The sequence below is a fragment of the Biomphalaria glabrata genome, chromosome 1, assembly GCF_947242115.1.
Source record: "Biomphalaria glabrata chromosome 1, xgBioGlab47.1, whole genome shotgun sequence".
NCBI lineage: Eukaryota > Metazoa > Mollusca > Gastropoda > Planorbidae > Biomphalaria > Biomphalaria glabrata.
The window spans coordinates 30,953,316-30,970,198 of record NC_074711.1 but is presented as its reverse complement, the minus strand read 5'-3'; the positions used below and the strand labels follow the sequence as shown (position 1 = coordinate 30,970,198).

General features: G+C 36.4%; 1 protein-coding gene across 6 annotated transcripts in view; it reads left to right on the top strand.

Annotated features, from left to right (window-relative positions):
* The first annotated feature begins 3,092 nt into the window (after positions 1 to 3,092).
* LOC106051570 (cytoplasmic dynein 2 intermediate chain 2-like) overlaps positions 3,093 to 16,883 on the top strand; it is a 28,015-nt gene continuing 14,224 nt past the window's right edge. Inside the window, exons 1-5 of one of the 6 annotated variants that reach the window (XM_056032244.1) lie at positions 3,093 to 3,472; positions 3,780 to 3,890; positions 3,985 to 4,064; positions 8,641 to 8,725; positions 10,892 to 11,033. In XM_056032244.1, coding sequence (XP_055888219.1) covers positions 4,000 to 4,064; positions 8,641 to 8,725; positions 10,892 to 11,033 — 292 coding nt within the window. In that variant the 5' untranslated portion in view covers positions 3,093 to 3,472; positions 3,780 to 3,890; positions 3,985 to 3,999. The other 5 variants (XM_056032229.1, XM_056032235.1, XM_056032231.1 and 2 more) reach the window with 5 other exon arrangements.

Below are 16,883 nucleotides of genomic sequence, written 5' to 3'. Positions count from 1 at the left end.
CTGATGACTGACCTCTTCCAGGTTTGCTTGGGTACAGGATTCTGATGTTCCAGGTCCCTATCCTGGTTGAGGTCTTGGTCGTCAGAAGGTTTGTCGGTGTGCTAGCTTCCAGAGGGCTTTCACTAGTACACGTACATAGTACACTCTTCCGCAGAGGAACCTTCCTGGCCAAGTTCTAGTTGGTTTGGTGTATTTCCGGTTTCTGCAGCAATAGTTTAGTGATGTGAGGTTTCTAGCCTTACGATCACCCCTCCTCCTTTACCCGGGCTTGGTACCGGCAAGATACCCCTATAAGGTGTACCCAGGCGGAGTTTGTACCCAGGCGGAGTTTCCTTTACATTAAAGCCAATATAAAATACTGTGAAAATGGGTTTACCCGATTAAAATTTTTCATTCTGCAATAGAAATTTTTTAAAAATTTAGCGGCCCCCGAAAGGGGAAAAGACGCTATTAGTTTTGTGTGAAATGTCTGTCCGGTCCGTCCCATTTAGATCTCGTAAACTAGAAAAGATAGCGAAAATCTGACATCATAATACTACTTTTTTCTTTTCTAAGAGCAAAAAATCTAATTTTTTAAATCACTTATGCAAGCAATTTTTTCATAAAAATACACCACTTTTACAACTATTCACTATTAATAGTAACAAATACGCGAGGCTCTTTAGTAGGGGAGAATTTAATATACCATATTTTTAACATATTTATGCAAATGGTTTTAGACTTTTTGTTAAAAAATTAAGTTTTTTACATTTGTATTGCTACGTTATGTAAGTTCTGTCCTACTAACTACTAAGTTTACCTAAAAATTTAGTTTACTTTTTTTAAGAGAAAAAAAAAGCTATTTAGTAGCCTACTCATATAAGTTGGACATAATTTAAAACAACAATTAATAAGTAGGTTTTTATATTATCTCGTGAACTGCAGTACTACACAGCAGCGGAAGGCCACTTAACTAAAGGAAAATTATTTTTTTTTTACGAAAATGTTTTTTTCTCTTTTTTTGAGGATTTGAATAAGAACATTTTGGTGGGCCCGGGTTCAAGAACATCTTGGTGTCCCCCCTCCAGCCAATAAGACAAATTTAGTGTGAGTAAGAATGAGTAATCTAAATGCAAAGACATTCCAATGTAAAGATCGTAACTTTAAAAAAAAAAAAGTTATTTTAATGGATGGTTTTAAGGTCATACGATGTGAATGAGTGGGCATTGCATCGTAGGGCCTATATATGTGAACTGCAAATAAACTGCAAATAAACACTACATCTATAGAACAAGTAAATATCTAGACGTTATCGTCAATAGCAAGCTTTCATGGGAAGACCACCTTGGAACTCTGACAAAGAAAACAGCCCAGCGACTCTTTTTTCTATACAAACTCAATAGCTTTAAACTAAACAAGAAGATCCTTGAGACTTTTTACGGCGCGACTATACAAAATCTTCTAACATACGGAATAACTTGGCAATGCAACGCCTCATCTAAACTGTTGCGACGTCTAGAAAACATCATTAAAAAAAATTACACTCACAACATTACCACATTTAAAGGAATTTTTTGAACAAAAGTGCCTAAGAAAAATCGAAAAAATCTTGGAAGACAACGGCCACCCGCTCCATCAGAACTACGCCAGGTCGTCGCGAAGTGGGCGACTGCTGTCAATCAAAACAAGAACGGAGCGGTACAAAAACTCGTTCGTACCTCACTCGGTCAGACTCTATCACCGCCACTCATTGATCAGGGAACATGAAATGCACCAAGATACCTGTGTGTAGTCGCTGAATAAACTCTTTATGTTGTCTGTTGTATTTATGTGTATTTTTCTGTTGTGTTGTCTTTATATAAGAAAAGAGTCCTTGTAATCGCAACAAATTTCGTAAGGATCAATAAAGCAGTCTTGGTCTTAGCCTTAGTATTGGTTTCAAAATCAACAACCGCTATAAAAGAAAAAAAAAACAAACAAAATAAAAAACTTCGAATGGATGGTTTTGAAGTCATACGATGAGAATGTATGGGCATTGGCATCGTATTGGTTTCAAAATCAACCACCGCAAGAAAACAAAGAAAAAAAAGCTTCGAATGGATGATTTTGAGGTCATACGATGAGAATGTATGGGCATTGGCATCGTATTGGTTTCAAAATCAACCACCGCAAGAAAACAAAGAAACAAACTTCGAATGGATGGTTTTGAGGTCATACGATGAGAATGTATGGGCATTGGCATCGTATTGGTTTCAAAATCAACCACCGCAAGAAAACAAAGAAACAAACTTCGAATGGATGGTTTTGAGGTCATACGATGAGAATGTATGGGCATTGGCATCGTATTGGTTTCAAAATCAACCACCGCAAGAAAACAAAGAAACAAACTTCGAATGGATGGTTTTGAGGTCATACGATGAGAATGTATGGGCATTGGCATCGTATTGGTTTCAAAATCAACTACCGCAAGAAAACAAAGAAACAAACTTCGAATGGATGGTTTTGAGGTCATACGATGAGAATGTATGGGCATTGGCATCGTATTGGTTTCAAAATCAACCACCGCAAGAAAACAAAGAAACAAACTTCGAATGGATGGTTTTGAGGTCATACGATGAGAATGTATGGGCATTGGCATCGTATTGGTTTGAAAATCAACTACCGCAAGAAAACAAAGAAACAAACTTCGAATGGATGGTTTTGAGGTCATACGATGAGAATGTATGGGCATTGGCATCGTATTGGTTTCAAAATCAACCACCGCAAGAAAACAAAGAAACAAACTTCGAATGGATGGTTTTGAGGTCATACGATGAGAATGTATGGGCATTGGCATCGTATTGGTTTCAAAATCAATCACCGCAAGAAAACAAAGAAAAAAAAGCTTCGAATGGATGATTTTGAGGTCATACGATGAGAATGTATGGGCATTGGCATCGTATTGGTTTCAAAATCAACCACCGCTGGAATCCGCTATCGGAATAATTTTTAAATAGGTACTCGCTGAACCTCCAAGAAAACATTTAACATATATATTTCATTTAGTATGGGGATTCAACCCAGGACTTGTGTGACAGGCTCGAGCTAAATGGGAGATGGAATAAACACGGCTTGGTGTTGGACCGAATTGATGTTGGAAATCGAGTGTCATTGCTTCTTGTGACTGAATTAAAGACAATATAATAAGCGCACATTCTTAAAAGCACGGGATAAAACAATATTATTAATTAATATTTATTCGTTTTAAGACGCATTAGGAAGTAATATGTAAGCATGTAGTTTAAATATTGGACTATTAGTGTTAAGTTAAATTTTAATTTAGGTGATGGCCAGAGACTAGATGTATACGACGTACGTAACCACTGCCTGCTACACATGTAAATATCACACCAGTACTGCGAAGACTATAGGACGTAACCACTGCCTGCTACACAAGTAAATATCACACCAGTACTGCGAGGACTATAGGATGTAACCACTGGCTGCTACACAAGTAAATATCACACTAGTACTCCGGGTTTAAGAACATATTGATGGGATTTGTCTAATGGACATTTATCATCTAGATCTAAAGTCTATACCTTTAATCAATGAAATAAAATTAGTCTTTTCACTGATAAAAAATAAGAATCTAGATCTATTTAAAATAATTATTGATGAAAAGTAGATCTAAAATTCTAGTAGATCATACAGGCCTGTGTTCTAATCATAGACTATAGATCTATTATAATCTATATAGTCTATGGTTCTAATCTTGATCTTGTTCTAAAGTGACTAAAGTTGTTTTCTTTTTCATTTAGTGCGGACTTGCAAAAAACAGAATTGTTTAGGGAAGCAACCGAAAAACAACAACAACGATTTAGACAATTTAGTAGTGAATCTAGACCTAAGACTAGATATAGATCTTAGTCTAGTCTGTTAGATTTTAGATGTACTAGAATCAAAATACGTATTATTGTGTTTTCAGTAAGTTTAGAATAGTAATTTTTAATAGAATAAATAGTCACCAAGATAATCATCATGCGTGAATTTGTCGATGAATCTATTGAACCAGTTGAGTTCAAATCAACTTGGAAACGAGAAAGGTAAAATAGAGATATAGATCTAAATATAGACTATAGATAGGATCTAGAATATACTAATATAGAATTATAGATCTAGGTTGTTTGATATCGATCATTGTGATAGATTAGATGGAAATTTTTCATTTTCTTCCATTGACAATCAGTTCCACATTCAAACTAGATTTTACTAGATTCGTTCTAGAATCAAAATAGAATAGAATTTTTAATTTGAAAATAAATGAGGTGTCTCTAATAATTGTGTTTAGGTATTGCAATACTTGTAGAGGATGTGTTTTTTGTTTTGATTGTTACAGTAAATTTTTGCTTGTTTTTACAGCTCAAAAGACAATGTATTTTTTACATAGGCCTACATTATATAAATATCAACTCACTCTGGTTCAGGCACAAATTTTGTACACATTATTTCTCCCAGCGCAGAAACTTTTTCACGGATACACCCCCCCACCCCTCCCTCAGCACACAATGGGTTTACACAAGGGATTGGACCTTATCACAGTGAGTGTGCTAAAACAAAGAAATTGTTCTAAATAAAAACGATTGGTACAAATTTTTAAAAATTGCACAGATTTATTATTATTAGTCTAGATTCAGATCAATTACAAAGTAATTACATGATTGATTCAAAATAATTGAAAAATTACACTTAATATAAGCTTTGTTTTTAAAAAAAGTATTTTAAATATTTTACCTGTTTAACTTTTTAAATTAATTGTAAGTTTCCTTCATGTTCATGTTATGAATTCCTTTATTTTTTTTAAATAAATGAGAGTGATTATTACTATTTATACACCTTATCTTAGATCCAAAATATCCTGAGTAAACAAAATGTGCAGTGAAAATGAAAACACAAATACAAAGAGCACAAACTCTTTGATACAAAATCCTTACATAAGTCGTGTCAATTGCTAATGTAATTGCTGCTTCAACTAGTAGAGCACACACTTATTACACAATGCACAAAGGTCTCAACCTGAACAATTTTACCCAATATTTGCTTGGGCAAGTCACATCAATTTTCAGATTTTTCAAGTACATTTTTTCCAATTAAAAAAAATTATGTCTCCTCTTCTATCTGTCATACAAGTATAAATTAAGTGTCATTGAAAATCTTTTATCAAGTTTATTTTTGTTTTTATGTATATGTTTTATTAGTATATTTTCATTTTGAAATTTCTGTCATTCTGCCTAAAATATATTATATATATAATCAGGGCCGCCGCTACCTATTGTGCAATGTGTGCATGGATGCAGGCGGCCGAATTTAGGGGGCGGCCAAATCATTATTCCAAGGTTACTTTAAAAAAAAATAGTTAAATTTAAAAAAATACTTAAATATTTTAATTAAATTTTAATTATTACGTTATCCTTTGTAAATATAAACAATATTCATACATAAGAAATTATTTTGGAAACTAGAACAAAAAATAGAGCAGCATGCAAGGGATTCCCACTGGTTTTTCCGTAAGTGCCCACTCATTTCTAGCCTTGAATGTTTGCGGGTTGTTTGAAATATTTGTTTTGAGTCGAATAGCCCACCCTGTAAGTAGATCTATTACCGGTAATTAAAAAGTCAATTTTAAAAACATTTTCACGGGGGAGGCCACTATTTCCTTTCATGTGGAGGGGCGTAACGTCCTGACAAAAAGGGGTGTTATGGAGTGTGTTTTTCCTAAGCCCCGGTGAGAAGAGGTTAAGCGATTGATCAGTGGTTATGCAGTGACAATGATGAAATTAACATACTTATTGCAAAAGTGAGACGATCTTAAGACATCGACAGGTAAAGACTTTATTGTTGTTGTGATCTAGATTTTGTTTAAATATAAGTTTATTTCATTACTATTAGATCTATATCTCATCTCAAATTAAATCGTGAATAATAACAGTTATATGCCCTATTGAGTTTTTGTCCACAAAGACGTTTGTTCATGTTATTTAAAGTTTATTTATTTTAAAAAAATATATACCACCTTCATCGGTTTAGTTATACTAGCTGTCTGGAGCTACAAGCCAACAATCGACAAACAATAGGGTGCGGGGGGCAGCAAAAAAAATGTTCAGACCCCTTGCCAACTTGAACGGAAACCTACCGCATTTTAAATGCTATCTCAAGGAAGAACTTTTTTAATACTTAAAAATTATGTAGATAATACAATTTTCAAAAAAACATCAAAGTTTTAATGCACTTTCGTGTCGTAGCTTTGGAATCTTTACACAGTGTTAAATTAATGTAAATGAAAAATAAAACCTAAAAGTTGTGACTAAGTTTCTTTTTTTATTACATTCTTAAAAACAAACCTCACGGACCTCATTGTGGAAGCCTACATCGCTCTTCTCGGCTTCAGCTTCTATAGGGGGCTCGAACGAAAATTTTGGTATCTAGGGAGTCGCTACCCAGGAATGTGAGAAACACTGCCTTACTATGTTTTATTTCAAGTCATTGTATAAATGACTTTTACTTTGGATTATTTACTTTGTATTTAACTCAAGAAAAATATTCAGTGCTGAGTTGTTGGATAAATTTGTAGGCAACTCTGAAACCGTGTATATCAGATGATTGTGGATGCACATTTCTCCAAATTACAAACGTGATAATTTTTATGAAAGTGTATGGAATGTTGAAAAAGTTTCATTGTCAATATCTTTTGCATATTGAGCTTCTTTTTTCCGATTAAGCTTTATCATACAATAACAAGCAAGTTAACATCCACGTCCAGACTATAACACTGTTGAGCAGTCATGGTTATTGAGAAATTGTATATAGATCATGATCATTTACACTATTCATTGTTATGGACCCATGGATGGATGGACACTTTGATGGCCGAAGAATCTGAATTTATGTTTACACAGACTGACGCATAAGCGAGAATGAAATCAGTTTTAAATGTTGATCACAAAGAAAGCATGTATCTCCGTAATTGTTCGTAGTCAATCATTCATAGTTATACTCGAGGCCTTGAGGGATACAACAACTGAGCGAATATGAAAGAAAAAAAAATTGAATGGTCTACAAAAAAATGAATTTAAACCAAAGGGAACTTTTGGAACAGTGTCCAGCTCAGTCTTAAAGTAATTTTGTAATTTTTTTATCTAGAAAAAAAAAGGGGGGGGGGCGGCATTTTTTATTTCTCACACAGGTGGCCACAACCCTCGTGGCAGCCCTGTATATAATATATATATATTTAAAATTGAAAAGTCTTAAAATATATTTATTAATCTATCATAAATTCAATATTTTGTATAGAAAGCACTAAATAGCTTCAGAAGTTTAGGTCATGTGTCTGAAAAATTTAAGTTCAACAAGGTCACCTTATATGTACCTATTTTATTTTTTGTCGTTTTATTGTCTAATAACTTCTACTGACACAAAGGAAAAGAAAAACAGGTCTGAATTTTATTTGGCTTTTCACTCCATAAGTCAGCTATACAATGTTGATATTTACCTTGGCACATATTTTAAACCTAAAAAATATTATGGTCAAAGACATGACAAAATAAAAAAGAACTAAAAGTCTAAATCTATGTTTTCTACTTCCAATGAACTCTGCTTTCCAATTATTGTTAAGTGTATCATTTTATGTAGTTCATAGCTTAGTCTTAACACCCTAAAATCCTTCAATCTCCTAAATACCTTTTTTTTAAATAATAATAATAATAATAATCTTTATTGTCCATATGGAAATTAGTCTTACAATTTGTGCATTACACCAAACAAAAAACATCATAACTATAAGAAACCAAAGTGTACATTCACACCAGAGGCACTCATAATTTACATGTGACAAGGTTTATATCAGATTGTTCTTATTTAATGATTCGATTGCCAGGGGAACAAAAGAGTGTTTGTATCTGTTTGCCTTTGCCATCGGTGTCTTGTATCTCTTTTGTGATGGTAAAATCACAAAATCCTGACATAAAGGGTGATTCTTTATTTCGAGGATCTTGTTAGCTTTTTTATAGATGTTTGTCTCAAACAACTGCCCAAATGGGGTTTGTTTTTTGCCAATGATTTTACCAGCAGCATTTAGGATTCTATAATGTTTATTTTTATTTTTAATGCACAGATTGCCATACCAGGCAGTGATATTGAAACTTAAAATATTGCAGATGTGAGTGTGATAAAACATAGCCAAGGCCTTTTTGCTAACATTAAACGAGGACAGTTTTCTTAGTAATCATAGTCTTTGCTGCCCTTTTTTGCTGATATAATCAGTATTTGCAGTAAAATTTAGTTTATTGTCTAGGATAGTACCAAGGTATTTAAAGGTTTGCACTATTTCAATAGTCTTTCCAGCTACAGAAACAATATCATTTTCCTTCTTTTCCCTATGAAAATCGATTATCATTTCTTTGTTTTTTTTTACATTTAATAATAAAAAATTATCTTTACAGTATTTTTCAATGTATTCTATTTCTCTGAAATACTCATTTACGTCTGTAATTGTAATTGATTGTAAAAAAAATTTTTTAGTTCAAGTAACCAATTTTTAAATATTTTTTTTTTACTGAAATTGAATTAAAAATAACAACAAATTTTTTAGTTCAAGTATCTATAACCAAATGTATTTTAATGCAGGTCATTGGCATCTAATGAAAGTCAAACAAAAGAAATAAGCCTTCAAGATGCAGCAACACAGTCATTTAAAACATTTAATCAAGAGGTTAGACATTGAAGCTTTTATTTTATTAATGTGAATTATATTATTTTGAAAATAATTTACATATTTTGTCAATAAATCATTTAAAACATTTAACCAAGAAGTCAACAGTAGTGTTTTTTTAAATGCACAATTCAAATTCTGACCCCCCCCCCCCCCCAAATAAATTTCACTGGTTATTTTCCTTCTTTGCAAATAGACATTGATGCATGCCAAATTCATTTATTATTTTCCTCCAAGCTCGAACATGCCACAGTTCTAATCCCTAGCATGGGCGTAGCCAGGATTTTTTTTCGGGGAGGGTTTTGGGGGGGGGGGGGAATCCCCCCCCCCGACCCTCCTCCCCCACGCGGAAAAAAATTATATATATATATATATATATATATGTGTGTGTGTGTGTGTGTACATAATTAATCTTTATTACATTCTGACCCTTTCGGAAGACGTTTATTGTTTATTGTAGACTCCCCGCCCTTGCTAGCAAGGGGGTCTGGGGGAGTTCGCAGCGCTCCCCCAGCGCGGGGCGAAGCAGTGCCGCCGAGCACTATTTCTGGTATTGAAAGCCAACAAAATGCATATTCTGAGGTATCTACAGTGCATTATCTTGCTATTAAAAAGTTTTATTTCAAAAAAACTAATGTGCTATTCTTACTGACTTAGACCCTCTCGCGCCGTTCGGCGCATTTTCCGGCAAGCTGTTTCCGCAACTCTTATTTTGCGTAATTCATTTTGTGTGAGAACATGTCCCGCAAAACCTCATGCGACGCTCTGTCACAACCTTACTAAGGATTCGACTCCCAGTTCGGCATATGATTTCTTTGATTTAGACCCGATCTCTATGACTGACTCCTAAAATCTGTCTTAGCCATCTTTGTTGAGACACATTTAATGATTTTCAATTTCGGCAGAAGACTATTCACACTTTATTAATGGAGCCCAAGCCACTGGTAGAAATTTGTAACCTTTCCTGACTACGATCTTGGAATTACATGCCTGTATTTCGCTTTAGATTTTATATCGAAAAGGAAAGTTTTTTCGTCAAATCATCTGTTGAGGGGTTTTAAACTAAGAAATCTCTGGAGTTTTTTTGTTTTGTTTTTAATTCAAAACCCCATTTAGCGACGATCTGTAGTTTGCTTTAAAATAATATTGAAGAGTGAGGTTTTCAACTCTAAACGCTCTGTATGGGAATTTTAAACTCAAAACCATCTGGAGGGGTTTTAAACTTTAAAGAAAAAGCCATCTGGAGGAGGGGGATTTACGCTCATAGATTTTATAGTGTGTAATTTGCTTTTTTTTTTATATTGAAGAGGTACTTTTTAGCTTCAAACCCCAACTGGAGGGGGGGGGGGTTTAAACTCAAAACCCCTTTGGCTACGGTCATAGAATTTTGAGTGTGTAATTTGCTTTTTTTATATTGAAGATGGGGTTTATTTTAAATTTTGGAGGGGGGGTTTAAAATCAAAATCTTCCTCAACTGTGCTGTTGGAATTTGGGGATTGTTGTTTGCATTTTCTTTTTGTTTTGTTTTAAAGAAGAGGGGGATTTAACTGCAAAAACCTCTGGTAGGGGGTTTAAAATTCAAAACCCTCTGTAGGGGTTTTTTAAACTCAAAGCCCCCTGGTAGAGGGATTTGTATCTCAAAACCCACTGAAAGGGTTTTTTTAAATCTCAAAACCCCCTGGTAGGGGGATTTAAACTCAATACCCCCTGGTAGAGGGTTTTAAACTAAAAACTTCCTCGGCTGTGCTGTGGTAAGTGATGATTTAGTATTAAAATCTCACCTAAAATAAACAAAATGAAAGCAAAAACCAATCACTCAATTCCTTTCCCCCCCCCCCCCCCCCAGGGGGGGGGATTTCATTTCGGGGGGGGTTTGAACCCCAAGAACCCCCCCCCCCCCTGGCTACGCCCATTCCCTAGTATATACTTTGTTTCTAACCTTATAAATGACATTTTATCAAAAGAGAATATAAATAGAATATAATTAATCCATGTGTTAGTCTAGTCAGGCATGTTAATTAGAGACTTAAACTCTGTTAAGCTATTGTTAGGAAAAAATAAAATAGTATGACAATGATTGGATAGTACAAAGATTAATTAATTTTTTAGTAAAACAAAAATATACAAATTAAATATATTGTACTTATGAATTGTTTATACAACCAGGTTCAGAGTGATTTAAAAGATGAAAGGTATTCACTTCATACTGTTAATTTAGATCATCAAAAATTAGCTGCTTTTCTTCAGAAGGTTGAGCCCATGGTAATGAGGTATCTTGGAAAAAATTTGAAGAGTCGAGCTTTTGATGGTAACTAATACCATTTTTATATTAGACTACATATGATCAACTTCCTAAACATAGATTACATTTTTAAAAAACAGCATCTAAATTTATTTTTTTTTTAAATGTAATTAGTCATATTTTGTATCCACTGTGTTGCCTATCTGTCTGGCCAAAAGTTTGTAGGCATTGTTTCTTCCACACCCAATCTTGGATCAAGTTGAAACTTTGCACATTATTCATTGGCATAAACAAAAAATAACCAATTAGTCAATTAATTACTGGTAGTGTAATGAAACAACAAATACTAGTCTACCAATAACATTGCTTTATTCGACAAAATTAGACCACAGTAAACAGTGAGTGAATGAAACCAGCACGTCTCGCATAACACTGCTGCAGTACTGTACACACACACACACACTGGACATGAAGCAGGCACTGGGCATGACCTTCTGACACGCTGGATGCACGCAGAAAATCAACTCAGTTACACTACATTCACCCCGCCTAAAAGTTATAGGAATATGAACATGTAAATAATAGTGAAGGACAACGATATAGGATGCCTTAGTATCCCTACAGAATACTTACAGAGTTACTCTATTGAAAAGCATTGTATAACTCTAAACAAACATGTTATACACTATAACATTATCAGTCCCTAAGTGTCATATTATGCATACAAATGTTAGGTTAGACCAGAAGAGAAAGTAGTCTTGAATAATAATGTAATAAGTAATACAATACAAAAGTCTAACTAGAAAAGCTATAATATACACTGTAAAATGATCAGTTCTAAGTGTGTCATATTAAGCCTACGGATACTGAGTTAGAATTTGTGATATTGAAAAATAATTAAATAAATGTTAGACCTTATAATTAGATCTGCTTGTTCTTGGTCTTAGGTTATATCTACCAGGACCAATACTGCCGTCGCTTTGAGTTGGTGACGTCGGCGTCTCTCTAACTGGAGACTCAGCCCCTGTATTTACTTCTTCTTGATGTCCATTTGCCCCCTGTTGTACATGTGTGTTAGGAGCAGCCATTGGTTCCATAGTCACATGGTCAGTAGGCACCTGCATCTGTGTGATAGGGTTTGTCTCCGGCTCAAGGTCTTCATGTTCCATATGTTGATACACCTCTGATTCTCCCTCTCTTGGAGCGGGGGCCAAATGTCGTAGTGACACTGTTTCTTCTCTTCCATCAGGAAGTCTTACAATGGCATACTGTAGGTTGCATGTGATTAAGTCCACAGCTATTGTACCATCGTCATATTTTGATGTACGGACTCCCTTTTTTAAAAACACTTTTCCTGGTTGAGTTAACCATGTCAGGAGTGATTTGCCGAAGGTGGACCTGCGATAGAACTTGAATATTCTCTCGTGCGTTGTCTCGTTTGTAGCGGTACAGAGCAGAGAACGAAGAGAGTGCGGGGCTTGGTTTAACACCTGCTCCCATTTGGAAACCGGGAGTCCTTGAGTTTTTAAGGCCTGAGTTATAGCTTTCCATAATGAGCCGTTTAGCCTTTCTCTTTGAGAGTTCCCTCTTGGATTATAGGGTTGTGGGCACCCCTCTCTAGTGTAAAACTTCCTGCACCTGTCTTGACATGAATGAGGTACCTCTATCAGAGTGTACATAGTCAGGCATTCCGAATAGTCCAAATAAATTATCTAGACATCTGATTACTGTTGAAGCCGACATATCAGAACAGGCGTATGCAAACGGGAATCTTGAAAATTCGTCAACTATGGTTAGCAGGTATGTGTTCCGAGATGTAGAAGGGAGCGGTCCTTTGAAGCCCATACTTAGTCTCTGGAAAGGCTGTATCGCCTTAATTAAAGTTCCATTAGAATTACTGAAATATCTGGGTTTTACTTCGGCACAGATTCTGCACCGGTTGACAACCAGCCTGACATCTTCACAAGAGAAAGGTAAGTTTTTCTCTCGCACTAAATGCCATAGTCTTGTTACTCCCGGATGACACAGAGAGTCATGGAGCAGTTTCAATTCATTTCAACTCATAGCTGACACACACCCGTTTCTAGAAAACGTATCAGCCGCTACATTGTGTTTGACTGGTCTATACAAGACATCGTAGTGGAAACAGCTCAGTTCCAGTCTCCACCTTTGAATTTTCTCATTCTTTATTTTCCCTTTGCTCTGTTTGTCGTACATGAAGGCCACAGAGCGTTGATCCGTGACAAGGGTAAAGCGATTTCCTACTAAGTAGTGGTGCCATTTCCTTAAAGATTCTACAATGGCGAAGGCTTCTTTTTCTATTGCTGAGTGCCGCCTTGCACTTTTAGAGGGTGTTCTTGAAAAGAACGCCACGGGCGGCCATCCTGGTTGATAGTGGCAGCTATTGCAACATCTAAAGCGCCTGTTTCAACCGTCAGAGGTCGAGTATAGTCGATGGTGAAGATGGCAGCTTTCTCCACCTCCTGCTTTAATTCGTTAAGGGCTGTCTTTACTGTTTCTGAAAGAGGGCATGACGTGTTATTTGTCAAATATTTATTTTGTTAGAAAAATTTGGGATCCACCGTGAGTAGTACGCCAACATGCCCACGATCCGATCCGTTTTTGTGAGCGCATATCATGAGGAGGAGGAAGGTCTCTTAAAGCCTGGAATCTTTCAGGGTCTGGTTTGAGTAGGCCTTAAGAAATTTCGTATCCCAATAGGCAAACTTTGTCAGTGGCTATCGTACTTTTGTCTTTATTAAATGTGATCCCATACTTTCTAGAAGCATCTAGAAATCTTTGCATATTCTCATCGTGCGATTCTTTATCATGACCACATACCGTTACATTGTCCACGTATGCAAAGGTGTGCTGCAACTTTTCATTCTCAATAATTTGATTTATTGTTCTCTGAAAGCATGCAACTCCATTGGTAACACTGAAAGGGATGCGACAGAACTGGTAGAGTTTGCCACATGCCTCAAATGCAGTAAACGGCCTTTCCTCAGTCTTGTTTGGTATTTGATGGTAGGCACTTTTGAGGTCTAGAGTACTAAAAACGGAATAGTTGGATATCCGTTCTACCAGTTCATCGACTCGTGGCATTGGGTATGCATCCAGTAAGGTGAAGCGATTTATTGTTTGACTGTAATCAATGACCATTCTTATTTTATGTCTCTCGTTTGTTGTCACCAGCACCTGTGCTCTCCAGGGAGACTTTGAGGGTTCAATGATTTTGTCCGAGAGGAGTTTTCTAACTTCAGACTCAATAAATTTGTTATCACCTATTGAGTGCTTTCGGGACTTAGTAGCCACCGGTCTGCAGTCAGAAGTTAGATTACTGAATAGGCTCGGTGTTTCGACTAGTGCTGCTTTAAGACCACAGATGTGTAAGGGATTGCGTTTTCCTCCGTACGGTATGGTCAATTCCTTATGAAGGCTTATAAAGTCTACACCAAGTATTACATCCGAGCACAATCCAGCAAGTATAGAAAGTTTGACCTTTTTGTAGTGTTCTCCCTTGTACTGGACATCGGCAAATGTATGTCCTAATGTCTTTTCAGAAAGATGTGTAGTGGCCATGAATATTCTGTTTGTAGACAGGCGTACTGGCCATTTATTTCTCTTGACGATGGCTTCTGATATGTAGCTTTCACAGCTGCCAGTGTCTATGAGAGCTTGCAACACCAACCCGTTGACGTTCACTTGGGCCGTAGACTGTGTAAGCCCAGAGAAATGCGTTGATGACAAGGTAGTTGGAGTTATCACACTGGTCAGTGATATTGTGCTGGCAGCTTTGGTGGCTGTTGTTTTACTTGATTTACAAACAGTTTGGAAGTGTCCCTTTTTACCGCACTGATGACATAATGCATTTCGAGCAGGGCATTCAGTCCTAGAGTGTCTTCTCCTACCACAGAAGTAGCATAGCGACTTAATGGCATTCTTCTTCTTCTTCTTCATCGTTCTCATTGTTATGTTGGAGTGTTCATATGACTAGACCAATACATGAGATGAACTGCGCAGTGGTTTCCAAATCAGGGAGCTCTCCATATAGTTTTCTTTCTATTGGGGTGATTTGGGGCCAATGTCTTATACGGGCCTCTTGGTAGAGAGAGTAGTTTTGAAGGACGTGATCGGCATTTTCTGGTGATACTCCACATGGGCAGATTTCACTGGTTCCAATTTTGAGCTTCCGGTACATGTGATGTCGCATTCTGTTGTGTCCGGTCCTGAGTCGAAAGATTAGACGTTGGTCTTGTCGGGATAGCTTATAGTAAGCGTCATCTTTCTTGTGATTTGGATGGGAGCTCGTCGATTTCTCATTTATTTTATCTACAATTAATTTCTTCATTTCTTCTGGATAGAGTGCAGAGTTTACTCGTGAGTTTGTTCTCCCACTCTTGGCGAGTGTGTCAGCCTTCTCATTTTCTGCTAGTTGTTTGTGAGCTGGTATCCATTGAATAACAGTTTTTTTTTGCTTTTGTTGTTGAGCTTTGTAAGTGCTGTTCTGAGGTTTTTAATATAAGGGGAATCAGAGTTTTGCAAGCTTTGGAGGGTTGTTTTCGCGTCTGTTAGAAAGACAATCTGACTGTGAGGGGAACTTGGATGATTTGCTAGCATGGTAGCAGCTAGTGCTAGTGCTTTCCTTTCTGCTCTGTGACTGTCAGAGAGCTCTCCAGTTGCAATGGATTTTTCTAGTTTTCCTCCATCTGGCCATTCGATAAGTATTCCAGCTCCTCCATTTGTGGTGGCTTTATGAAATGAGCCATCCGTGTAAACTCTGATCCACTGATTGCTAGGGTAATTGGTATGTAGAAAACAGTTCACTATTTCCTTGAGCTCTGTTGGTCTGTAATCAGATATTCTTTTTATGTTTTCAATATGGTCCCTTATAGTAGGAAGAGGGCTTTCGTCCCAGGGTGGAGATTCATTATAGTGTATCGAGGATTCCAGAGTAATTTTTTCAAGTTGGTGTTTCTTTTTTAGGTTTAGAGATTCCTGTATGAAATTGGTCCTTTTGAGACGGTTTTTTGTGCCAGTTTTGTTGATTTTTGTTCTGAGTGGGTGCCTCTCCAAGGTTTCCAATTTAGTGAATTGGGAAAGGATTTTTATTTCTCTTCTTTCATCCAGAGAGATCAGGTCAGCGGTTTCCTCCATAGCTCTTATGGGTGTTGTTTTGATTAATGGCATTCAATTCCTGGTCTTCATTAGAAATGTATGTTTCTAGATGGGAGTTAGTTGGCGTTTTCATTGCCCCACAAGATATTTCGTTCGTTGAATTGTAAGCCTGAGCATGCGTTGTGGCTGTTTCTAACACTCTAGCTTCGTCAAAAGCGCTTTGTAGAGTAAGAGATGTCTTTTCCAGTAACCGCTGTCTAATAGTGTTGGATGCCAGACCAGTTATGAAGGCGTCTCTAATGCAAATGTCTCTGTGCTGTTCTGCAGTTACTTCTTTAAAGTCACAGTCCCGGGCCAGGTTTCGCAGCTTTAGCATAAAGGACTCTACCGTTTGGCCCGGCTGCTGTTTACATGTAGCAACTAAGTGTCTTGCAAAAATGTCATTCTTTACCTTAATATAAGTTGTCTTGAGGGTGTCTATGGCCATTGAATAGGACGATACATCACTGATGAGCATATAATCCGTAGCAGATACGTGATTCTTCAACAACTTTAGTTTAAAGTCTTCGTTAATATCCGTGATGGACGAAAGAAAATTCTGAAATGTGTCAAACCAGTGAATCCATTTTCTGAAGCCAGAGGAGCATTACGATCAATGTCCAACTCTTTCGGTCTGAGTAATTTATCCATTGTAGATTAAGGAATCCAACACTAATCCAGATACATAATTTTGTCGAATAAATTGTAATGAAACAACAAATACTAGTCTACCAATAACATGGCTTTATTCGACAAAAT